The sequence below is a fragment of the Talpa occidentalis genome, unplaced genomic scaffold (assembly GCF_014898055.3).
Source record: "Talpa occidentalis isolate TD23 unplaced genomic scaffold, MPIMG_talOcc4v2.1 talOcc4.6, whole genome shotgun sequence".
In the NCBI taxonomy this organism is placed as follows: Eukaryota; Metazoa; Chordata; class Mammalia; order Eulipotyphla; family Talpidae; genus Talpa; species Talpa occidentalis.
This window is the reverse complement of record NW_023604972.1, coordinates 92,233,931-92,259,643: the sequence shown is the minus strand read 5'-3', so window position 1 is coordinate 92,259,643 and position 25,713 is coordinate 92,233,931. Positions and strand designations below refer to the sequence as shown.

General features: G+C 40.6%; 1 protein-coding gene across 1 annotated transcript in view; it reads right to left on the bottom strand.

The window, feature by feature from the left end:
• PDE8B (phosphodiesterase 8B) overlaps positions 1-25,713 on the bottom strand; it is a 179,254-nt gene that overhangs the window by 90,121 nt on the left and 63,420 nt on the right. Inside the window, 1 exon segment of the mRNA XM_037529542.2 lies at positions 1,858-1,914. Coding sequence (XP_037385439.1) covers positions 1,858-1,914 — 57 coding nt within the window.

Below are 25,713 nucleotides of genomic sequence, written 5' to 3'. Positions count from 1 at the left end.
GGAATATAAAAATAAAATTTATTATTTAAAAAAAAAAAACTGAAATTGGGCATACTGTTAATATTGTAATACTTATGTACACAAATGTATGCGTATATACATGTACCTTTGTGAATATGCAAAGTATTTTATAACTTGATAAATCATATTTTTTGAAGAATGAGCTATCCTTATCATGAGTATTCATTGGCAGTACAAAGCCGGGCAGAAAAGAAGGTAAATGAAACTAATGTAAAACTATACTAATCCCAAGAAATATTTCAGAAATTGCTTTGGGAATAAATCCCGAAGCCTTTGTCATTGCCTTTATTCAAATTGGAGTACAAAGTACGTGCCCTCGGAATGATTACTGGAATTTTCCACTTGTTTATATTCTATACAAATAGTAGTGTCTTGTGTTTATTTTAGTAAATTTTTTTCCTCTCTCTCTGCTCCTAAATTTGTTTTCATCAAATTTTCCCATGCTTAAAACTTTTCCTTTTGTTTTTTTTCCCTTTCCCTCAATTTGCATTTCCTTTTCTAAGCAATGGTAAAATATTATTTTCTCTCCCATTTGCTCATAAATCAAAAAGTACATTTCCTTGGTTGGTTAGATTTTTACTTTCATCTACGTGTTTGCTGGTTTGTTTATGTCCTTCCAGCATCTTCACTCTTCCCAAGTGCAGGACGAGCTTCCAGATGTTAACAGGCTACCGCTTTCACATGGAGGAGGTTTACTTATTTAGACCTAACAGGATGATGTATACGCAGATGGGGATATAACAATTTTTTTTTTTTTGAAGTGAGGAAATTTTTTTCCCCTTTTTAATTTTCTTTTATACATTTTTTACATCATTTTTCATTTTTTGTACAATGTATGCATTTTCAACTTGGTTATAGTCCTCATATAATTCCCACCCCCCTCCCCTTGTTTTGATCCTACTCCCTCCTCTCCCCCTGTAGTGTGTCTCTAGGGCAACTGCACCCCTATGTTTATAGCAGCATTATTTACAATAGCTAAGCTATGGAAACAACACACATGCCCAAAAAGAGATGACTGGATCAAGAAGATGTGGTACATATACACAAGGGACTATTACTCAGCAATCAAAAAGATAAACTCATGCAGTTTGCAGCAACATGGATGGAGCTGGAAGGGATTTAACAATTTTTTAAAAGGGTACAGACTCCTTTCTCTGAAGGGCGCTTAAACTGTAGGGGACAGGGCTGCTGTCGTTGTCAGAGTGAGGTCAGTGCTGCAGGTGCTGCTCTACTCTCCCCAGAGCCCAGTTCTCTCTGAGTTAAAGCCCAGGAAGGCTGCTTGGCTCAAGCCACAAGGGCCAGGAAAGGAACGCCTTCTGTCATCTTTTCTTCCCAGCCAACTGCAGCAGTTATCATTTGGGCACCCTCCACTGCCAGGCAGTATTCTAGGCAATTGATACCACTCCCCATAGGCGTGCCCTGTCACCTCCACTTTCCAGGCAGGGCTCTGGGTGGAGATAAGAAGTGGAACATGCCAGGTCACCAGGCAGAACCAAGATTCACATCCATCCAGCAATGGCTCCCTGAAAGCCCCTACCACGTGACTTCTTTCCTCTCAAGCTGCAGCAGGATGCAGAACAGACTTTTTTTTTGGTGGAAGAGTTGATTTTTCTCCCTCACAACCCACCAGGCAATCAACCTATTTATATCAAGGTGGGGTGATGCTTAAATTTTCAAGGGAACAATTTGAGTTCTCAAGTGTGATGTGAATTTTAAAAAAAGCATTTGCATAGAGACAGATAGACACGCGCACACACACACTCCAGAAGATTCCACATAAAGGCTCACATAACAGTGTGTTCTGAAAACGATGCCCTACTGAGTAAGGGAGCTTACCTGGATAGGGTCCTGCGTCAGTCTCATGGGCCCAATGCGCACCTCCGCAGAAGAAACCTGCTAAATAAAAGACAGCACATGAGATGCAGGAGCCTCAAACCACCCAAACTCACAAGTCCTTACACACACTAGTACGTGCAGTCACTGTGGCAGCTGCATCAGAGGGTCCAGAGCATTGGCATGGAGGCAGCTTACAACACCTATACAGTATAACCCTGGCTTTGTAAAAACAAAGTACATATATACATATATATAGAGAGAGTGTCTGGGAGGCTATAGCCTCAAATGCTAAGTGGGATTTTGGATTATTTTTACTTTAAGTACATGGTTTTACACATAAGCATGTGCTGTTTTACAGAAGAAAAAAATTCAAGGATTATTTACTGAGCACCTAATATAAGCTAGTTACCTGCTAGATAATTCTGAAATTTCAAGAGCAAAAATTTCTCCCAAATGTGGAAGCCAAAGCATTCCTACGGTTTTAAGAGCTGTTCCTATGTTTATTTTTCTTAGCTTCATGTTTCAGTGTAAGAAATAAACAGCTGCTTCTTACCCATGTTTACCACAAATAAGTTATGCACCCAGTTGTATCTCCTTGAGTGTAAGTGGCTAGCACCCCACTTACAGCACAGGCTACACTGCCCCATCAGCACCAGCAGTGAGCTCAGGTGTACACGGGCCAACACCACCTAACGCCTATGGCGGCAAACACAGAGCAAGTACTTGCTTTAATTACTTGGATTTCTAAAAAATGACTTTTCTCTAGACAACTAGAGTGAGGGTCTTGGCTTCACCTCCATGTCTCCAACTTTGCTTTCTCTAAAAAGCCAAAGTCCCTTTGCCGCTACCTGGACGCTTATCCTGCACCCCACATGCCGAGCGGGCCCGTCAGCCCATGCGTACCCTCCCCTGCATCAGAATCCACAGGCGCAGACGCACCAGTGACCCGAGGGCCAGAGGACGCTTTAATCATATTTTTGAAGATTCTAAAAATCTCCCTTTCTCCTTTTTTCTCACTCCCATATGCTTACCTCCCAGCGTACCTGGTATGAATCTTCTCAAAGACATACTATGAGTTGCTGGACATTCTTTCCCCAGTGAGGTGGATCTCCCCACCCCTTTGGCCTCTTACCAAGTCAGCCAGAAGAAAACTCAGTCTTCTGGCTACTCTTCTGAGGCTCCTGTGGTGGTGTTTTGACAGGAAGGTACAGGGCATGTTCTCTATTCGGGCAGGGAAGTAAAGAAGAGTCCCGGGGCCCTCAGTAGCTTTTTCAGGCTTTAAAGCTCTTTCTACACCAATAGTTGTCGGGGAAGCCTGCAGGCTGGCAAGACAGGGCGGCCCCAGTCTCCTGGACCCCACCAAATCTTTACGCTTTCTCCGGTGGTCCCTACCTCTTGTAGCCTTTGCTAGTCCTCTCTAGCCATTCTCCCGTGTCTGAGTGGAGCTGCCTTATAGCCTCCGCCTCTGGGCCCAGGTGTGCCCACTCACACATGCCCGTACCACACTCCAAGGTGCTGCCATCAGCATGTGTGCCCCGTGCCCACGCTCCCAAGCGCCTCCTGCATTCAAGGCCGCAGATGATAGCCACAGACGCCAGCAGCACAAAAGCCTGAGCATTTTACTTACCCTATGGGTGGGTTCTCGGGAGAGCAGAGTTGCACTCTCCCTCTGCTGTGTGGTGGGGGCGGGATGGGGGTGAAGGTGGCCTCCTGTCAGTGGATCCTCCCTGCAGGCCTAGCACAAGTAAACCAACTTGGGAGTTTGCATCCCTGAGCATAAAGGCCAAGTTCCTTTAGTGCCTCACTGCTGTCTTCAGGTAAAAATGACAAGCACAAGTGCTGCATACTCAAGTCCAGTATGTAACTCTCTCAACACTTCTTTTTAAGCAAAACAATGTCCTTGGAGGTGTGTGTGCCCCAAGAATAGCTCCCTGCCTCCCTCATCACTAGACCTCTGGCCCCCACCCAATTCTACTCTAAAGGCAATTTTCATTGTTTGAAATACACTCTCCTTCCAAAGCAGAGCAATTGCCAGATTTTGCTAAAAAGTTATCAATTAAAAATGGACTCAATTTGGTATAGGAAGATAAATTTGATAAGCTGGCATATTTTTTTCTGTCTCCCTGTAAGTTCTCTTGGGTTCACTACAGCCACCACACATAAGCCCCACCCTTGGCCCCCAAGACCACCTGCTAATGGTTTCTCCAGCAAAACCAACTCCCAAAGGAGTCAGGGACAGAAAATACACAGATAAAATAGTTTAAAAGGAATAAAGTAAAAAGCAACTTGCTTTGAAAGGCAAAGAATCTGCAGGAAGGACCCAAATAATGATATCTGCCCTAACCAACACATTCCTGTATACCTTGCAAGTAACCAATATGTGCAAAAAATAACAGTTATATAGACCATCTTAAACTCTGCTAGGAGAGTATCTGAAGTCGGTGTGAACAGTGCCTGAGCGCCCTTCTGTCCCAAGCGAGGCTCTTCACATGAGTGCCCATGATGGGGGACAGCAATGGTCACGAGTGACAGGATGGAGTTTCAGAAGCAACACTCAGACTAGAGGATACCCTGCTCCTGCCAAAGGACAGGAAGACTCTCCATCTTTCTCCCACAATTCCCTGACTGCCTCCAGCATTTGAAACTGCTTCAGTGAGCTTAGGAGGAAGGAAAGCAGGACCCAAGAGAAGAACTGCAAAGCAGGTGGACCCTCTTTAAGACCCTTGCCCCTCAGTCTCTACCTGCTCTTTGCCTGTCTCCCCCCAGCCCCACTCCATTTCCCCATAGCTTGGGGGCCTCAGTCCACCAGCTCCCTCCACCTGACCCACACTTTGCTTATCTCTTGGTTTGCCTTTTCTGTTTTGCTCTATGCTCCCAGTTGTCTGATTTTGCTTCCAGACCCAAGAGGTAAACTATCCCAATAGAACCCCAGAGCCTGCCCTTGCTGGCTGAGGGCTGGCAGGACGCAATGGCCCAGGAAGACAAGCTGCAGCAGGTACATCCATCAACAGACAGCAGCAACAGTGTGCAGGGTTCTGTTTCAGACACAGAAGTCTGACTGCCTGCATTTCACCATTTTGTAAAAGAGGAGACAGGAGAAACAGGAGACCACTGACTGATGTCTGTAGCCAAGCCAAGATTCTCTACTTCAAAGAGCGAACTTTGAGCAACTGCAGATACACTTGATTCTCAATTATCAGCTCTGAGCACGTTTGCCAGGGACACAGAAACAAGAGGGAAGGCTGACAGGTAAAACAATCCCAGAGCCTGAAAGAAGGGTTGGATGGAAAGTGGGAGGAGAGATGTGCTTCCCAGCCACTCCATCCATGCAGCCTCCCCCAACTGCCCAATGAGACAGGATGGCTGAGCCACATGCAGTGTTACCATGCCAACATTTACAGGGTGTCAAATATTTGCGTGTACACATGTGTGCATGGTAGTGTCACCAATCCACATTCAGATGAGCTGGCTCTCCAGGGGGGAAAAAAAAAACAAACAAGTCCTATTTTGCAACATTTGCTGATTCCATGGTGCAAATATTTTCACCATAACTAACATCAAGCTGGTAACACAGGTCTCTGAGTGTGCAATTGGGAAAATATCTTTTCCTTCAGAGAGGGCCTAAGAGAGGCAAACTCACTCAAGCCTTTATTATCTATGAATGTCTATCATTTGCTTTTGTTTGATGATTTAGCTATTGAATTCTGGTTGAGAGACATTTTCCCTCAGATTTGTTAGTTGAGAGAAAAGAGGTAATACTTCTGGTTTTGAAGTGGGTAGCTACAGGAAGGTTTCGTGAAGATAAGTGTGATGAGAACCAGGGAAAGAGATGGAAATTCTAGGCCTATGAAACAGCATACGCCAAGCCATGGAAGCAAGGAGGCAGGGGTGACCACAGCGGAGAAAACAAAGGTCTGGAGAAGCTGAGTTATATAGCATGTGTGAGGGAAGACCAGGAGTGCTGGGGTCAGTTCCTCAGGATTAAGGAGAGAAAGTCCCTTGTTATTCTGTAGGCACCCACCACATTGCAGGTTTTGGAGCAGAGAGGTTAACGGGATCAGAATTATGACTTGGGATGCAGGAATCAAACATTTGGTTTGCCTGCTTTGTGGAAAGACAGAAACAGAGGTGTAGCAGCACAAAACACCACCATGAGGAGGAACTATAGCAGTGAAAGTGGGAAAAAACGAACCACCATGATCAAGAAAAAAGGTACCCCAACCCCCTCACACACCGCAGCTTGGACTCATTTCAAGGGAGAGAGAACTCCAAGATGAAAACCAGCTGATGCAGGGAAGGCAGAGGAAAGAGTCTTGAGAGCGCAAAGGCGCTCAGGTCACTGGTTCCCCTGGCTCCACACCACATTCTCAGCTGGCCATCACCACAGTTTGACGTGGTTTCAGCTTCAAGAATTTTGTTAAATAACCTAGAATTAAGTTTTCGTGCTTCCCTTAAACTAGAAGAATTAAGGAAGGAAAGTTGAGGAAGTCCTAGAGAGCACTTCCTCCCTAATCTGCTCAGCCCAGCTCATCCTTCACGGGCTGCTCTAATGTGGTACCCCATCTCCCCACTCTAATGCCCCTCTCTGAGGCTGCACCCAAGGCAGACAACAGGGTCCTCAGTATCCCTCTAGCATTTACTCATTTACACATTTCTCCTTGATAAGATTATGAGTTTTATAAGGATAGACTGTCTTTTTCACAATTTTATCCATAACATCTAGAAGATGCTTGAAAAATGAAAGGTTACAAACAAATGGAACTGAATAGAAATGCCTAAGGTTGTACAGACTATAAGTAACTAAGTCAGAATTAAGACTTCATTTTCCTGACTCCCAGATCACTGCTCTTCCATGATGCTCCAAGGTTTAGAGCACTAATTCTTACCACACATCCCAGCTTTCTCTTACAGGTCCCTGGACTCCACTCTGACTTGGCAAAACAGATGATCCAGTACCTGACAATCTCTGCTCACTTTACCTCATGGAAGTCCATACTGCCACCAGCACTAAAAAGACTAGGGTGGTGGGGGGGTGCGGGGAGGGGTATTGGGGGAGGAGGGGTCCATAACTTCCGCCTTTCAATAACAAGCTCAGAATCTGAATATTCTCCACTCCAGTGATTTCTCTTTGGGAATGCTTTCCTCCTCAACTAGTGTATCTAGTGTTTACACAGGCGTACACCACCCTACACCCACTCTGCTCAGAGCAAACCCAACTTCATTATGTAGGGAGACTCCATAGTGAAGATACATATTTTCACCCACAAAAGGGACCAGCTGTGAGCTCAGGATTAGGCATTTCAAATGCCTCTAATTAATTCTACCTGCTGCCAATTCCAATTTTAAAACATTTCATTATCTCAAAGTAACTATGTCTACCCTCCATTTCAAGGCCCATGCTTTAAGCCTCTGAATTTTGAGTAAGGAAAAGTTGTGAATGCCGTTTGCCTTTTTCATAGGTCCATGTCTACCCTCAAGCCTCCCTCAGAAAGGAACTGGCAGTGCAGCTCCAGGTACCCGTTCCCGCCCCAACCCCATGAGGCTGTCATTCCTGTTGCACAGCAAAAATTCCTGGCTCACCTTGGTCTCCATTCTCCAACCACTGTCATCCGCACATCTAGATAATTTCTTCCTCTTCCATCTCAGTCATGGAGCCCCCCAGGCTCAGCTTTGTCCTCACACCAGCCTCCAGTGATCACCTGTCATTGATTCTAGCCATTCTCCAGCACAGCAAGCAACTCTGCTGCTTTGGGCCTGTCTGTGTCCAACAGGTGTTCCTCATCTCCCTTTACCTTCTAGATCCTCTGATCTTCAAGTTCTCAGCCTAGGTCTCATGTTAGTACCTGGGGAACTTTTAAAATCAATGCCTGGGTACCACTGCAAGCCAAGAGAATCAGAATCTCTAAGGATAGGGCTCAGGCAATTGTTTCCTCAGTTGCAACTGGGTTGAGAACCACTAGTTTATTCTTCTGAGTAGACATGTCTGTTGAATACTTAAGAGTATCTGAAGTTGACATTTCTTCAAGAAATTATCAATGAAACACATAAGACACTAAAACCTACCCACACAGACTCAGCTATAGCTGAACACAGACATCACCAGTTTTTTTTTTTTTTTTTTATTTCCAGATACCCTCTCCAAAAATATAAGATTAACACTTAGGCAAGAGGAAGATATAGTCCTTCACATTTGATGATATATTCCCTAAAGTCAGTACCTCTAAATTTAATTAAAAAACTCTTAATACCAATCTTCTCAAGCTCTTCCAAAAATATAGAGGGAATTATTTCCAAATGTATTTTACAAGACCAGCATCACCCTAACATCAAAACTGGACAAGAACTCTACAAGAAAATGACAAGCTAATATCAGATGCAAAAATCCTCAACAAACTATTAGTAACCCAGTTCATTTTTTTGTTACACAAATTTCTATGTAGAAGATGACTCACAGCCATGAGATACTCACAATGGGTTACATATCTATCAACTTCATATTTTATGCCCTGCTGTTTAGAACAGTACCTTAACTTGGCAACATGGTGTTTGTTTTATCACATATATAAACCCTAAAAACCACCAGAAAAGAACCATACACTATGATTAAACTGTGATTTTATTCATGTGTTGCAGAAATTGATCAACATTTATAAAAAATTGATGTGACATATACTTAAAATGAAATATTAAAATCATGACCCCCCCCCAATAGATGCAGAGAAAGCTTGTGACAAAATTCAGCATTCATAAATGAGAAAATTCTTAACAAAGGTAGGTACCAAGGGAACACATGTAAATATAATGAAGGCTATCTAGGGCAAATCCACAGCTAACATCAGACTCAATGATGAAAAACTGGAAGCTTTTCCTTCAAGGTAAGGAACACTCACCACTTTCATTTAATATAGTATTAGAAGTCATAGAGCAATGAGGCAGAAAAATAACATGCATTCAAACATAAAAGATTACACAGTATTACCGATGGAAAACCTTACCCTCCCCCCCAAAAAAAAACCCAACAAAAAACTGTTAGAACTAATGAACGAATTTAGTAAAATTGTAGGATATAAAAATCAATATATACACGTCAGTTGTGTTTGTGTGAAATATCAGAAAGAGAAATTAGAGAACAATTCCATTTACAAGTGCATGAAGACTTAAATACCTAGTAATAACTTTGACTATAAAAATTTCTTTCATAATCTTTTCTAACACAAATCTACACAGCAGTTTACGCAATCATGAGAGAGTTGTAATAGCTGACTTTTCTATTAACTTTGTATTGTATGCCCTGCTGTTTAGAGTAGTATGTTAAATGGCAGTATGGTATTTTATCATATAACTATGTAGATTATTTAATTAACAGACTATATAAAAGATCAATTTAAAATGTAAACTTTCTACCAAAAGCTAGCCAAAATAACACTAAAAGAGAAAAATCATAGGGGACAGCCTGAGAGATGTTATCTAAAGTATAAAAAAATTAGTTACTAGAGATAACAAAAAATTTTAAAAATATCAATGAAGAGGCAACCAAAAAAAGTTGGGCAAAAGATTTGAAAAATAAATTCATCGAAGAGGAAATACAAATATGAAGAGATGTTCAATCTTTAGTTATTGGGAAAATGAAACTTTTAAATTGTAATAAGATGTATGTCACACCCAGCCATTTTTTAAAAACAGAATGGTAGAATCAAGAAGCCAGTATTACCTAGCATGATTAAGAAGGTAGACTCACAGGAACCTCTGGTTTATAACCAGTTGGTCAGAAGTGCAGATAATAATCTGGGGCTTGTGATGAGCACTCAAAGCCTGAGGAGAGGTGATGGTGACCCCTGATCATAGCCAATTTGTCAGAAGCACTGGCTTTTGGCCAGCACCTAAGCTGGAAAGTGGTCTTAGAAGACTGAGTGCTTAATCTGCGGGGTCTGATATTAACTCTGGGTAGACAGTGTCAGAACTGAGTTGAATTCTCAGACACCCTGCGAGTGTCCAAGAATTGCCTGTGGTGCTGGAGGCCTCAGTACTTTACATCTGCTGGAAACTGGGCTTCAGGACACACAATCAACTACAGAGCAAGTTTCATATTACATAAGTTAGCATATCACTTAGAAAATGTCTTGAAGTATTTCAATAGTGAATTTAGCTTAGGAATTTATTCTAAAAATACAAAGAAATGCTTACGAAAACACAGTTGAAGCCTAGTGATCCTGCTGTGGAGAGGAGAGTGTATTCAGGGAAGGAAATACCAGGGACTTCAACTATATTGTTCAAGATTTTTTTTTTTTTAAGCAGTGAGATAGACATAAGTATTTATGGAATTATTCTTTCTAGTTTGTGGCATATCTTAAATTAAAAACATTTAATTTTAATGGAGTCCTTTTCCTATTTTTATGTTAACATTAATTGAGCAATAGTCACAATAGTAATATTCTATATATCCTGGTGAAGTCTTTTTCTGGCAAAATATGGTGCTGTACTTAAAATCCCCTAGAATTTTTGTACAATGTATGCATTTTCATCTTGGATATAGTGTAAAAATATACAAAATTAAAAAACCAAAAATTTAAATTAAAAAAAAATTAAAAGATTCCTTAGAATTATGGATTTAAGTTTCACTGAAACTAAGTAAAATGAAATCTGATAAAACTGGGCTGGGACTCAAGGGACCTTGCTCAAGATAAGTAACTGCTCTGTACCTAAGTGGAGGGTGCTGACGCAGTAGCCCACGTTCCTCTTCTCATGGAACAGCCACAACATCCCACTTCTTTATGGCTGAAGAAGTTAAAGCTGCAGAAAGGTTAAGCAACTCACCCCAGGGGCTAGAGTTGATATTTAAGTTCAAATCTTCTTTACTTGGAAAACTGTGCTCTTATTTTTATAACTCATGCATATCTCAATTTGTTCTAGAAAGGTCTTTAGATGGTGTTCTAACAGATGTTAAATTTTGAAATTGTTTGTAAGACATGAAAGATGGAGCTAATAAAGAGCATGGGAAAGATGGAGATCAGCACGTATAATGTTTGTCTTAGCCAACATAGTAGGTCTACCAGTGAAAGAAGAGATGGTCCCCACATTCACCAGCCCACACCAGACTACACATAGGGACAGGCTTTCCAGCATTCATCTTCCAGCCCATACCCTGTGCTCTCTCCATTCCCTGCTCTCACTGTTGTGATTACTGTCACTTTCCTAAGAGTATCGCTGCTACCCTCAGGGGCCAGCCAACTGTGCTGGAAAACACTGCAGTGCAAAAGCACCAAGGTTAGCTTCTGGTTAGTCCTGAAGCAGTAATTAAACACAGAAGACAGTCAGATGCCATCAGATTTGACACAGGAAATGTGGCCAGGACAGCTAATAGAGAGGTCATTCTCCACATACACAAATAGCAGATGAAAGAGAGAAATTAAACAACATAGTTATTTTATCTAGTCATGAGAAAAGAACTCAGCCTGATATTGATTATGCATTAAAATAGAAATGAAAAAAATGACCTTGAATGTAATCCATGAAAAATAAGTACCCCAAGAAGGGTTGTACAAGGAAGCCTTAGAGTAAATTAGCTTTGGGGGGTAGGGAGAGAACCCCAACTACACTTTATTATTATGACTTTGTCAAAAGGCTTTGCATCATACTTGTATGAAAGAATCGAGGCATCGGGCTTTCATGAACCCAGTAATACAGCCACGGTGATACTGGCTGAGCCTGTGAAAACATAACACCATTCCCACATTCCAGAGGTCAAAGCCAGGGTCTGACTTGGAAGACAGAGGAATTTAAAGGCAACCGCAAAACGTGACATCCCTCAACTAACTTCCTTCCTTTTATTAGGGATATTACTGATGATAGAAACTGCCAGATGACTTCAAGCTTTTGAAATTATGTTGCATAACAGAGGACAAGCCAAGAACAGTCAATGTCTGATTATTCAGGAGGCAATTATCCAGATTGTGGAAAAACCCAAGCATTCATTTCTGAGACTCTTCCATCCTGCTATGTTCCTTCTCCCTAAGATTAAGGGAAGATGGGAGAAAGTGGGGTGGAATGATATTCAAATCAGTCAGTTTCGCTGCATGGTCAGCAGTTCTGGTAAATAGATTTGATGGGCCACGAAACAGAAACCATCTGCTAAAAATGAGTTTTAGAGATTTCCTGTGGATTTCAATAATTCATGTTGCCTCCATCCTCAGTTTTATCATTGATAAGCAAGAATTACCTTAGAGAACCAATAGTGAAATGTCTTCCCATTTGGGAGAATCTCACACGAGGGCCCTGCTGCCCCTGAAGCATGTTTAGGCACATCTGGGATGGCACCAGACATTGCCCAGTTTCACTTTGGACTCTGGTGTGTCAGGGTCACATTGATTGCAACCTACAGTCAGTCCCAAGTCCACAGATTGCATGGACATCAGGGGCAGCGAATCAGCATCAAGAACTGATTTCTATTCAAAAGTAAGCAACTCCAGAGAAGTTACCCGCAAAATGCAAATGCCCACTTTTTTTAAAGGAATTTTTTACTTGGCAAAAACAATTATTTCCAATTAAGTCCTCAACATATTTAGATGCTGAGCAGGCATGACAGACATCTGGGAGACCAGCATGGCTCACCCTTTTAACAAAGGTGCACACCTAGAGGGCAAACCCCAAGTGCTCCCACATGGTTCAGGAAAGCAATCTAAAGGATGTGACCACCTGTCACCTGGGCATGGATCTGGGCAATTGGAGGATCCTCGCCACCATCTTTGCCTGAGAATGTGGATTCACTTGTCTTCCCTGCTCTCAGAAGCTGCCCAAGCACATACCCGGGTAAAATGTGTTTGCTCAGACCCTCTGGATAGTGTGAGAGATTAAATCCAGTTACAGAAGCTAATTAAACTTTTAATATTTGGGGACGGGTAGGTGCAAGAAAACTTAATTGTCCTGTGGATGCCCAAGACAAAGCCTCTAAATCAGTGACATTAAAACTTCCACTTACCTATATGCAGTGGTTTGCCTTTTTCTTTGGTTTCTCTTTGCCCTCCACATACAAGGGCCAGTTTTGGATCATATTCAGGATGTGGCCAACCAAAAGCCAATGTGACAACATCTACAATCTTACTTCTTCCTTTTAAAAACCACTGCTCTGTAAGATTTAGGGAGGAGGAACTGAGGATGTGCCTGAGGGTGGAAGTAGCCTCTTGACGGGCAGGTGACTGGACTAAGCACACATCTCATGTCCCCCAGAACCCTGAAGAGTCAGGTAGGGGTACAGAACAAATGTGTCCACTGCTGAGGAGGAAAAATATAATAGAACACTCCTGTGCACAGGAAAAGATGAAATAAATCCCCTAAAACCATTTAATGTTAAACCAAAGAACATTCCTTTAAAAAAGTGGTTCAAACTCACAACCTACCTTGGATCCAGAGACCTTCCTCTTCTCTTGGTTCGAGAACAGCCTGAATAAGGTACTCTTGTCTGACCGAGGAATGGAAATAAGAGGCTCCCTTTAATTCTCACTCTAAAGTTCTGCCTGCCCACTTGCTCATTCTGATTAGCCTCACCTTTCTGTACTCAAGTCATTAAAATTCCTTCGTCAGAGAGCACAGTGCTTGGCAATCAATTCAATGATGGTGGTAAGTAAAAAAGCCAGACATACCTGCAGGGTGCTGTGGGAAGCGCAGGCAAGCTCTGTCTGGGGATTCAAGCAAACCTATGGGAACTCACACTGGAGCCCAATGATGGACTGAGAACCCTTCAGGCCAACCTGGGGAGCAAATGTTTCTCATTTGCTTTCATCATCTGCTAGTTGGAGCCTGTAAACCCCTCTCCATTTCGGCTATTGTTCTCAAGTCAACTCACCAAGCCTGGGACTCCCAGTGGGACCCTCCCCTCCTTGGGAAGAGCGCCCCAGAGTGACGTCTGACCTCCCAGGCTCAGGTCCAGAAGAAGCTCTGCCTTCTTCTAGTCACTTCGTCGTTACAGTCAGTGGTTTGGCCCCATGTGCCCTTACTTGGGAGTTTATAGACTGACATTAGTGTTTGTCAGAGATGCTTCTTGTGGGCTGTACGCTTCACTAACATTATTGCTTTGCTTTTATGAGGGGATTAAAGGAGATTTTTAAATGATATCATAAAAGCAGGATCCATGAAAGAAATAATTGGTAAGTTTCATTTAATCAAAACTAAAAATGTCTGCCTTTAAAAGACAATATGAGAAGGTAAACAGTAAATATAGGGAAAATATTTTCAAATACATATCTGATAAATGACGTGTTTAAGATATACAAAGTACTTATAAAAATTAACAATAAGAAAACAAACAACCTTATTTGGGCAAAATATCCAGAAACCTACCTAGGAAGACATACAGATGTTAAAAGGCACATGCAAAGGTGCACAGCATGATTTGTCACTGGGAAATTGCAATTAAAACATTATCATCGCATACCTATGAAAATGGTTTAAGAAAAAACTGAAGAAATGCTACTGGCAAGGATACAGAGTGCTCTTATTCAGAATAGTAAAACAAAACAAAAACCCTTAAGAATAAATTATTTCAACCAAATATTTCATTAACAAATGTATCAGTCACTAGGTTCTAGTCACAGAGGGAAAAACTCACTAATAAATAGCTCCATTTGGATTTAAACTCAGACTCTCTGATCTCACATATAATATTACATGCACAGACTACCTCAGCATTCTCAAAGAAGACTGAAATATATGGAATGATATACTGCCTTTGTAAGTGGAAAACCAGTACTAAAATGATGTCATCTTCCTAAATTCATCAATATATATATTACTATAAATATCCTGGCATAAATTCTTTAATTTGTGAAATGATTCTCAAATCCATGAAGAACTACCAGCAACTGGCTAACAAAATGTGAAGGGAGAGTTATGATATTTTGTTCTGTCAGATACAGCAATAGATTCAAAGATATAACTATCAAAATAAAGTCACTCTAGCAGAAAGAGCAATGAAATATAGCCAAGAGCTTAAGAACACGAATGAACATGAACGCACACTCTCTCTCTCTCTCTCTCTCTCTCTCTCTCTCTCTCTCTCTCTCTCGCTTTCTCTCTCTCACTTAATTCCTAGGTCCTCTGTTATCTTTCATTGATCTCCCTGCTAGAGCCACACTGTTTCGGTAGTATAATTTTAGTAAACAATAAAAATGTCATATTAGTGGAGAAAAGGTGGATAATTTAATAATTTCAATAATAATATAATTGGTTAACGTGGAGAAAAAGTGTCAGCTCCATACACCAGGATATATATCCATGCTACTTCCAGATAGATTAAAATTAAAAAAAAAAAACCCACGTGACTATAGAAATAAAAACTATAGGTGAATATATCACTCAGGAGGCTGGAAGACCTTGCTAATAATAATATTAAAGGTAGCACAATAAAGGAAATAACTGCTAGAATTTTACTAATGAAAACATAAAACAAACTGAGAAAAAATGTTATAATAGAAAAGGAGTTGGCATCCTTATTAGAATTTTTCACAAACTTCTAATAAGACAATTATAAAACAGGCAAGTATTCCAATTAAAACTGGGTCAAGTAAAGGACAGGCAATTCATAAAACACAAAATGGGCTGTAAAAATTATTCAACAATGCTCAGCCTCTCTGGCAATTCAAAAATGCAAATCAAAACTAGATTCTACTTTTTGCTCATCAAATTCCAAAGATTTTTCAATGATGATTCTCTGGGGCCGTTGAAGTTCTGGGAAATTAGTATTTTCCATGCTGGAGGGAAAGGAAATCTATCCCAGGGACTCTGGATCTAAATGCCTCCTGGGTTTGGCAATTTTAATGGTTAGAAGCCTGATATGTGTTTGAGATTCTTTCAGTTGCTGTCCCCTTTCTGTTTATACATCTACCATGATATTTATCATTTAATAATTTGGTCACCATAATCACAAACTGTTGGGGGCAGGAGGACCCTGGGAGACAGATGCTAACTTCATCCAACCAGTCAGAGAACCAGTAAATGATCAGCTGTGACAAGATGCATCCCAGCACCCAACACCCAAATCCATCTGCTACAACTAAGACTCACAGATATTGGGTGAGTGGGTGTTTAATTTAATACATCATTTAAAAGCTGAAAAAGCCCCTGGTAAGTGGAAGATTACCCTGCTCCTTGGCACAGAAAGCAGGCTGCCTGGAGAACTGAAGCTGCCAGTGTTGCTATTCTGTGAAAGGTTTTTATTATAACAAATCTGGAATTCCTTTTCCCCATGTGTAACTAAAGGGTAATATACATGCCCCCTGGAGTGGGTAGATGCCGGGTCTGTATTATTCATGGATGTATCGCCAGTGTCTGGCATAGCAGGCAATTGACAGATGATAGATATTAAGATGATCTTTCATTCATCCTTTTGGAAAAGTCTTTTGTTATTTAACACCTGAATAGGCTGGATTGCCATAGCATGAGCTCTTGCTTGAGCTTGCCATCAAAATATAGCCCCGAAACATTTGATTCATTTGACACAAAAACACAAATGTCAACTTCAGGATTAGCTAACTTTATCCTCCCTGTCCTCCCTATATCAAAGAACATCAACAACTGTTTTACTTCCTCACTTGTATATTATTACAAAATATTCTTCCAAATATTGATTTCATGATAAAGGATGGTTTCCAAGAATTTGGTAATTGGGAGGTTTTCAAGAGATTATCTTTAACCCTTTAATTTTCCAGATTGTAAAATAAGTCCTAAGAGGGTATGTGGAAGACTCAAGATCATACACTTGTGAGACGTCACAGATGGAGAAAATTGAGGTTTCCAGGCTGCCAAGTCAGTGACACTTCCACACTGCCCTACTATTTTCTCTTGATAACAACCAAAGTGTTTTCCCTTCAAAACAAAAGCACAGAACATCACTTGTTCAGACCCCGTGAAAAGAAAACATATTTACATTTGATAACTTAATTATAATCCCTATTTTATGAGCCTGTTTATAATTTCCTCATATGCCTCATTTTATCATTTCCCTCTACATCTTTCTTTCCAAAGTTTTTTCCAGAATCTGAGATAATATACCCAGCCACTAAAAAAGACAGACTCATTAAACAGTCTCTGAAGTCAATTCTGCTACCACCTATGTCCTTTGGTGTGGACCTACCTGTTAGCCAAAGACAAGATATAAATGGCTACATAAAAATCCAGAGAAGAAAATGAAAAGTGATGATAGCGGGAAGGGAAAAAGCAAGTAAGAGGTGACACTCATATGTGGTTAGGTAAATCAAGGACAATTTCCTAGAAAAAAAAAAACATAAAAATCCTCTTGCTGAGGATTGCAGGCCTGGGACCTGGAGTAATAAGGACAGAATAAAAGGCCAGCAAGGTGAAGTAGGGGAAAACTGAGGATCAAAGGCCTGTCTCCAACTTACACATTAACTACTTGTGTGATCATGGACTGATCATACTATCACCTGGGCATCAGTTTTGTATCAACAAGAGAATTCAACTCAATGCCTCACAAATGTACACACAGATGGTGACAACTAGAGACACAGGCTGCTTGATTTCTCTGGTCTATTGTCTCCTATTTAAAAAGATTCCATGACACTTGTGTTTCCAGGGGCTTATATGACCCTGGGAAAAGTTTAATTATCTCTGAACTTCCATTTTCTTGGATGTACTCTCTTACAAGAGTAACCAGATAACTTACACAGAATTTTAAAAAATATCTTTTTGAAAGTATCAGAGAGATCATAATACAGTGAGACTTGATCAGATACAATGAAATTATAATGAAAAAGATAATAATGTAAAAGACTTGAGTTATAATGAAAAACCAAAAGGAAAAATAATTAAATAGATACATAAAAGAGGCAGATAGTGAAGTTATCATCACAGACTTTAAAATAACCACAGTCAATATGTTCAAAGAATTATAAGACAAGACACAAAATTGTGGCAAAGAGCTAGAAATTACAAGAGAATCAAGTAGAAATATTAGCACTGAAAAAATATAGTAATTAAAAGAGTCACTAAATGGTAGAGTTTGTAAAGATACTAAGACACAATAAGAGAGAATTGAGGACCTGAAATATATCTATGAGGATACAGACTAAGATACAGGGAGACAAAGGATGGAAAATATAAGTAATGGAAGAGACACCTGGCATGCAGAGAAACAGTGTCAAGTCTCTGTAATGTCAGTCACAGTAGTGTGAACAAGGGAGAACGGGCAGAAACAATATTTGAAGAAAAAATATCTGAGAATTTTCCAATAGTGAAGAAACAAATCAAGCCACAAATTCAACAAGCACTGTGAACACTAAGAGGAAAAAAATACAAAGAAAACCCACTCACGATAGTTGAAAGCAACATACAAAGTGAAAAATGTTTAATATAGGCATGGAAAAAGACACATTGCTTTAAAAGAGCAATAATAGTAAGATTGACATCTAACTTCTTAATAAAAATAAGGGGAGGCAGAGCACAAATAAATGATATCTTAAAAATGCTAAAATAGGGCCTCCACTGGTGGCACAGGCGGTTGAGCACTGTACTGTGAAGCTGTCGGCAGCCTCTGCAGCACCTGTTCGATTGCGGCAGGCCGCAGGCCGGTGAGGTCCCACACAGTGCGGCAGACCTCTCCTGTCGTGCCCACTGCTCCCCTTAGCAGTGTATTTCGTCAGTCTGCCTGTTCGGTTCCCTGCTGTGTCTCTGGTAAATCCTCTCACCCTCCCGCGCATCTGGCCTGTACCCCAGTTTTTGTATGTATAAATGTATAAATAAATAAATAAATAAATAAATAAATAAATAAATAAATGCTAAAATAAATTACATGCCGACCTGTAACTGCACATACTTGGTAAAAATATACTTCAAAAATAATGACAAAATAAAACTTTTCAGACAAACAAAAAAATGAGAGAATTTGTCACCAGCAGACTCGTGCTTTAAAAAATATTAAAGGAGATCTTTACTCAAAGTCAAATCCTTGCAGATAGAAGCTCACATGTGGAGAAAATTATGAATATCACTGGAAAAGGTAAACATGTGAATAAATGAATATGTACAAAACACAACAATAATGTCGTCTTGAATTTTAAAAAATGTAGAGAATTAAAATACATAACAATGAAAGTGTAAACTATGTAGGTAAATAACTGGAATTTAAGTATTCTAAGGTCTCTCTAGTGTCTGGGAGAGACAGAGGTATTAGCATTAGACTAACATGAGTAATTTTGTCATTTCTACTAATTATGAAAAGACCATAAACAGAGTGTGTAACTCAAAGCTGCTGGAAGGGAAAGCTAGAACAAAATATCTAAACTGATACAAACCAAGAGAAGAAAAAATAAATACACAACATATAATAGGTAGGGAAACTGAAAACAAATAGTAAAATAATAGCATTAAATGCAAATATGTTTGTATTTAATACACTTTTGTGTATTTAATATATAGATGAAGTAGTTCCTTTTCTAGCAAGACAGAGTGACTCCTAAATCACCCACCATATTACTGATAACAGTGATAAATTTTAGACAAAGAGACAATCTGAGGGCTCTGGAAAATGAGCAAGAGAAGGCAGATTTTGAATGAAATATAAACTTAGAGAAAGAATCCACTAACTGTTGAGTTTCCTGGTTTTTCAGCTTTGCCTTAAGGGCTTACCACAAGCTGAGATGCAACTCAGCTTGGAAAGGATCAAACTCTGTTAGAGAGCACATCATCAATTTTGCCTAAGGAACCAGCAGATGGAGCCTGGGGCAAAATGAGGGTTGCTTGTTAATGAAGGGACAATTCTAGCAAGGAGGGAGCTAAAGGGAATTCTAATTTTTTAATATAAATTCTGCCCAAATTTTCTGAGCCACACATGCACAGGGCCAACTCCAAGGAGCCCAGCTAAAAATAAAAACATAAGATGTGAGTTGCCACCCACCTCAGATGACATTGAGTCAAATAATTCCCTTCTAAAACAAATATCAATACTCTTCAGAAGACTGTAACAGAATCCAGAGTCTCCTCTTTACAACTCTGCATTCACAATGCCAATTATGCAATCCCAAATCATTCTACATAGGAAAAGTAATGGCAATCCTAATATGACCCAGATTCATGGATTCATATTCGAAATGTAATACTAAACAAAAGAAGATAAATAATAAAATATCCTGTGATTTAGTTTAGTAGGTTCAAAAACAAGCAACACAATTTGTATGGTTTAACAATTTGTATGGTTCAAAAACAAGCAACACAATTTGTATGGTTTAACAAGTCAAAATGGTACAACAGGAAGTTATAATTGAGATGGGGTTTCTAGAGTACTGATTCTATTAATCTGTGTGATGGTTACAAATATGTTTACATTGTGATAATTCATGAAGAGTATACTTATGATTAAGACAATGGTAAGACAATGAGAAGACAAGTGACAGATTGAGAGAAAATATTTGCAAGACACATCTGATAAAGGACTGTTATCTAAAACATAGACTCTTAAAACTCATTAAAAACAACTGCCTGAAAGATGACTCAAAGACACTAGCAGACAGCAAAGAAGATATATCAGCATCAAACAAGCACAAGATACTCACATTATACTTCATGAAGGAATTGCAAATTAAAGCAACAATGATAGGGCACATCTATAAGAATCCAAAACATGACCGAAGCAAAATACTGGTGAGGCTATGAGGCAACAGGAACTCTTATTTATTGCTGGTGGGAATACTAAATGGCCACTTTGAAAGGCGGCTTGACAGTTTCTTACAAAACTATATATAGACTTACCATACTTTCCAGTAATAATACTCCTTGATATTAACCCAAAGAGTTGAAAACATATGTTCATGCAAACACATGCACCTGGATTTTCACAGCAATTCACAAGTGCCCAAACTTGAAGCAACCAATGTATCCTGCAGTAGGTGGCAAAGGATCAACTGTGGTACATCCAGACAATGGAATACTGTTCGATTCTAAAAACAAGTGAGTTTTCAAGCCAAAAAGACATTTAAGAACTTTAACTCCTATTACTAAGTGAGAGAAATCAATCTGAAAAGGCTACCTAGTGACTGATTCCAACTTTCTGACATTCTGCAAAAGGCAAAACTATGGAGACAGGAAAAACATCAGTGGTGGCCACAGGTTAGGGCAGAACATGGGATGGAGAGGTGGAGAATGGAAGATTTTTAGGATGATGAAATTATTTTGTATATTATTATGGTGGATACATGTCATTATACATTTGTCAAGACCCTTGGGCTAGATAAACAGTGAGAGTGAACACTAATGTAAACTATGAACTTTGGATGATTATGATGTATCAATGCAATGCTCATCAATTGCAACAAAAGGACAACTCTAGGGTGTTGATAATGGGGAGGTTGTGTGTGTGTGAGGGTAGGGGTGGTATATGGGAATCTCTCTACTTTATGTCTAATTTCACTGTGAATCTAAAATTACTCTAAAAAACAAAATTTATTCTTAAAAGGAAACAACTTCAGTACTTATATAATGTAGAAGATATGCAAAAAACAAACTGGTATTCTCATCAACAGAGTATCCAGGTTCATTTTTAAAATTTATTGAAATGACATGGACTCTAGGGAAACTCCTACTCTGGGAGAATGTACAGTGTGTCTGTGGCTTCCTAGTGCTGCAGGCCCAGCTTGGAGAGCTCTAAGGCAGGCAGCTCCCAGCAAAGGCAGCAATCTCTCTAAGGTCAGTCTGGGGTTTAGGTACCAATTCTCATGACACCATCTATTTGATTACAAGGTTCATTTCATGGTTCCTAGGGGATTCAAAACAGCCTTATCCAGGAAGCTTTCTGAGGAAGCTCAGATCTCCTGCCGCATCTGGCACATCTACCACATCTGGCTCTTACCCTGGACCACTAGGCAGAAAGCGCTCCATTTCCAACTTTCCTGAGTCAGCTGGACATTGCTCCATCAGGACTCAGAATTTACTGTCAGGAAATATGACTCACAGCCTAACAGCCTTTCCCATACTCCAGCTGTTGCTGCCAGCAGCTATCCTGCAAGTGCTGCCCGCACTGCCTCCTCCTAAATGGAAACAGAAAGGCCCAAAGGTACCAGGGCCCAGAAAGGGAAGGTCTCCATCTAGCACCAGGATGTAAGAACAGCCTCTCCAATGTGCCCTAAGGTCTGACTTCTGGCCAGCACTATTTAATGGCATATTGTGATAGGATCAACAAACAAATTCAAAATCAGCCAGCTTTCTCTGGTCATCAACTATTCTTGTCCAAGGGGCAGCCCAGTGTGGTGAAAGAGTGTGCCTGGGAGATTGAGGGCTCTCTGCACAGTTGGTCTCTCACTTGGGTTCCCAAGTTCCATACATCCAGTTGGGAGGGAACTGAAGAGCTCTTCCTCATTTTCTGTTCTTGGGAAAGTACATTCCACAGACCAGCAGGGGAAAAAAAGAAGCTGAGACCACAGTTTCAGGCTAAGGCACTGGCTCTGCTGCAAGGCTGGTGCATTGAGACAAAAGACATGCTTGTAGCCCAAATCTCAGGATCTGCCTCTGTCTGGGACAGTTTGGGGTAGGGTAACTCCAACTTTGGAAACACACTGCCCTCGAATGCATGCAGCACCCCCACCTACCTGCCAAGGGACCTTGGGCAACTGAGTCCCCCTAAGCTTTAGTTTACTCATTAATAAGTTGGAAGTCACAATATTTCTTGGATGTTGTAATAAATGGGCTAATCTATAAAATCCTTAGAGTATCTGAAATGCAAATTACTCAACAGTTAGCTGCAATGTGAATATCCCCAGATTCTGACAATTACAAGTCATTCCAACTGCCATAGTCCAGTTTTGGTGTGTGTGCGTGTGTGTAGTGGGGAAGGGAGTGGTATACACCAGAAACAAAATTGGTAGGTGGGCAGATGATAATGTCACGAATCCCCAAATTTGAGAGTGGAAGGCTGAATAATGTTCTCTAAGCAGATCTAGGTTCTAATCCCTGGAACTTGTGAATGTTACCTTATATGGCAAAAGGGTCTGCAGATGTGATTAAGTTAGAGACCTGGAGGTGGAGAAATTAATTTGGATTAACATGTGGGCCAAAAATATAATCACAAGCATTTTCATAAGAGGAGGAGGTTGTGACAGAAGAGGAAAAGGCACTGTGACAACGGAAACAGAGATGAATGTGGCTACAAGCTAAAGAAAGCTGGAAGCCTCAAGAAGCTGGAAAGGGCACGAAAGAAATCTCTTCTAGAGCCTCCAGAGAGAAGTAGCTCTGCCAACACCTTGATTTTATTTTATTAAAACCGATTTCAATTTCTTGGCCTTCTGTACTATAAGAGATTAAAACTATAATATTTTAAGTCATTAAATTAGTTACAGCAACAATAAAAACTAATACATTAGATTGGAATCCTGGCCATTGAGTGATGTTCCAGACTGCAGAATCAAGGCCTGGGGGGTCAATACTGGCAAGACCCGCTCAGTGCCACATCCACATCACCTAAGGGTCATGGCTGTGCCCCAGCACCAGGAGAAACCAGAATGCAAATGGGACCTGCAGTAGGAGCCAAGTCCCAAGGGCAGAGCTATGAGGACATGGACACCTCAGTAGACACTGCGGCCTGGAGCTTGCCCAAGCTTTCCACACACCAGGCTAAGGCAACAGGCACAGCTCCAGACCACAGCAGGAGGCTCGGCATATCCACATACCACCAGCCACAGGCAGGGTGGGCTCTGGGCGTGCTTCTTCAAGTGTATTCTGCCGGCTGGTATTGTTATCCAATAGCCATGAGATAAGAACAGAAATTGAGAATCGGGTGCTTAGACACTCCCAGCAACATGACTTCGCCATGACATTTTTAGAAATGTAATTATCTTGCTATTTGGATCTGGTAATAAAATAGTTCAGCTTTTTGCATTTTGTATGCTTTTTTGAAAAGTAATTTTTCTAGTAATCTGATTTGGTTGCACTTTGTGAGTATTGGTCTACAATAAATTGAAAATTAAACACACACACACACACAGAGCTGTCCCTTTACCACCAACAGATAACTACTGAGCCCAGTGGCTAGGGAGAAGTCCTCCGTAAGGCACAGGGACACCCACAGCTGTCCCAGAAAAGGCTTTGCCTTGGATCTCCTGAAATACAAAGACCTGGGGCCTCAGTGGCAACACAGTGTGCAGGCTCACAAGCTGTGGGGTCCCTCCTAAACACTGAATTTCATGCCCTTTCACAGCCTCTAGAAAGATCCCATCTATCAGGCACTGAAAAGCACGTCTTTGACTCTCAAAGGCATGCCTTTCTCATGACCCCTTCCCTGGTTAACTAGGTGCTTCAGTTTATCTGCACTTCCTTAGTGCATACCACCGAGAACCAGGGTGCATGCTAGGTGGCAGGATGAAGCAGGTTCAGTGGGAGATACTGCAGCACATAATCCAGAAAGAGAAAAATGCAAGAGAAGAAATAAAAACGGTCCCCATGCTGTATAAGTAGTGCTCATGGTGCTCAAGCACACTGCACTAGGAAGCTCTGCCTCCCTTTTCCTGCAGATCGCACCAAGACTGTAATTCTCGCTTTACCAATCCAAAGATGGAGCAAAGGACATGTGTAGGGTAATGAGTCAAATGCAGACTTTGGAAGTAAGTCCTGTATTCGGCTACTACCTCTGCACTACCCAGCTGGGTAACCTTGAAGTGACTGAACCTATCTGAGTTTGCTTATTTGTAAAATATAGATATGAATACTTGCATCATAGTTCTTATGATAATTAATTAAAGAAATGTGTAGAAAATACTTGATATTTAGGGTATGGACCAAAGTCATCCATAAAATGCTGACATTAAAAAAAAAAGTAGGAGGAGGGCAGAGCTAAGGAGTGAGGTGCTGTAATGGCAGTGCTCTTCCAGCGTTCACAACAGCACCACAGAGGTGTCTGCTGGGAGCTGGGAGCTACAGCGGCATCCAACACACTCCAGTGGGAATCATAGGATACAAACCAAGATGACAAAATAAGGATAAAATAAAAGTAACCAACATGGGAATAATAAATATGGCTTAAATTATGCTCCAAATTTTGTAAATGTAATACAAAATATTAACCTGTTTATAAAAAGCATCAAGCAACTGTAAATTTGGCAGCTGAGAGGGGCAGGATGAAACAGAGAGAAACATACAGCATTTGGTATCCAGATAAACAGTTCTGGTGACCTCCGCAGCCCCCAAACCAGGATTTGGCTTCAGACAATACTGGAGGTTTACTAGGCTGTTCCTGACTCAGCAAGAACAGGTGTGCTCTGCACAGACTACTTCAGAAGTGAGCAAACTGTAAAATCTATTTCCAAAGTGATCAAAACAATCACACAAAATTTGGGGGGTTACTGGAATCTCACTGGGAGTCTTTAGTGTCCGACCATGACAAATGAGGAGGAGGAGGACAGAGCATGATGCGGGGAAACACTGAACTGAGTCAGCATCTCTGATCTTGCACTTCCCATAAAATGGATGAAAGAAAAATAGGAGGTAAATTACTATACATAATAAAAAGAGGCATACATCTCCAAAACAGAGCAATATAAAAGTGAATCTAAATTTTAGAAGAGAATGTATATGTTTTTCTTAGCAAAAGAAACAAATTCAAAAGTAAAATCCCTACCCAAGAAACATGAAATTTTGCAATGTTTGATGCTGCCACTATTAGAAGGTATCCTCTGCAGGGGGTCGCAAGGGAAATGTGGGGACAATGTAACAAAAGGAGAAGCCAGAGCTTCCTACAGGAAAAGGGTTGAACTTTTGTGTCCTGACACTGGTCACAGATAATAGGCCTTTCCCTACAAATTCACTGCTAAAGATCTGAGCAATAACAGGTTTATATATTCTCCTTTCAGAAAAACATTTATAGTATTT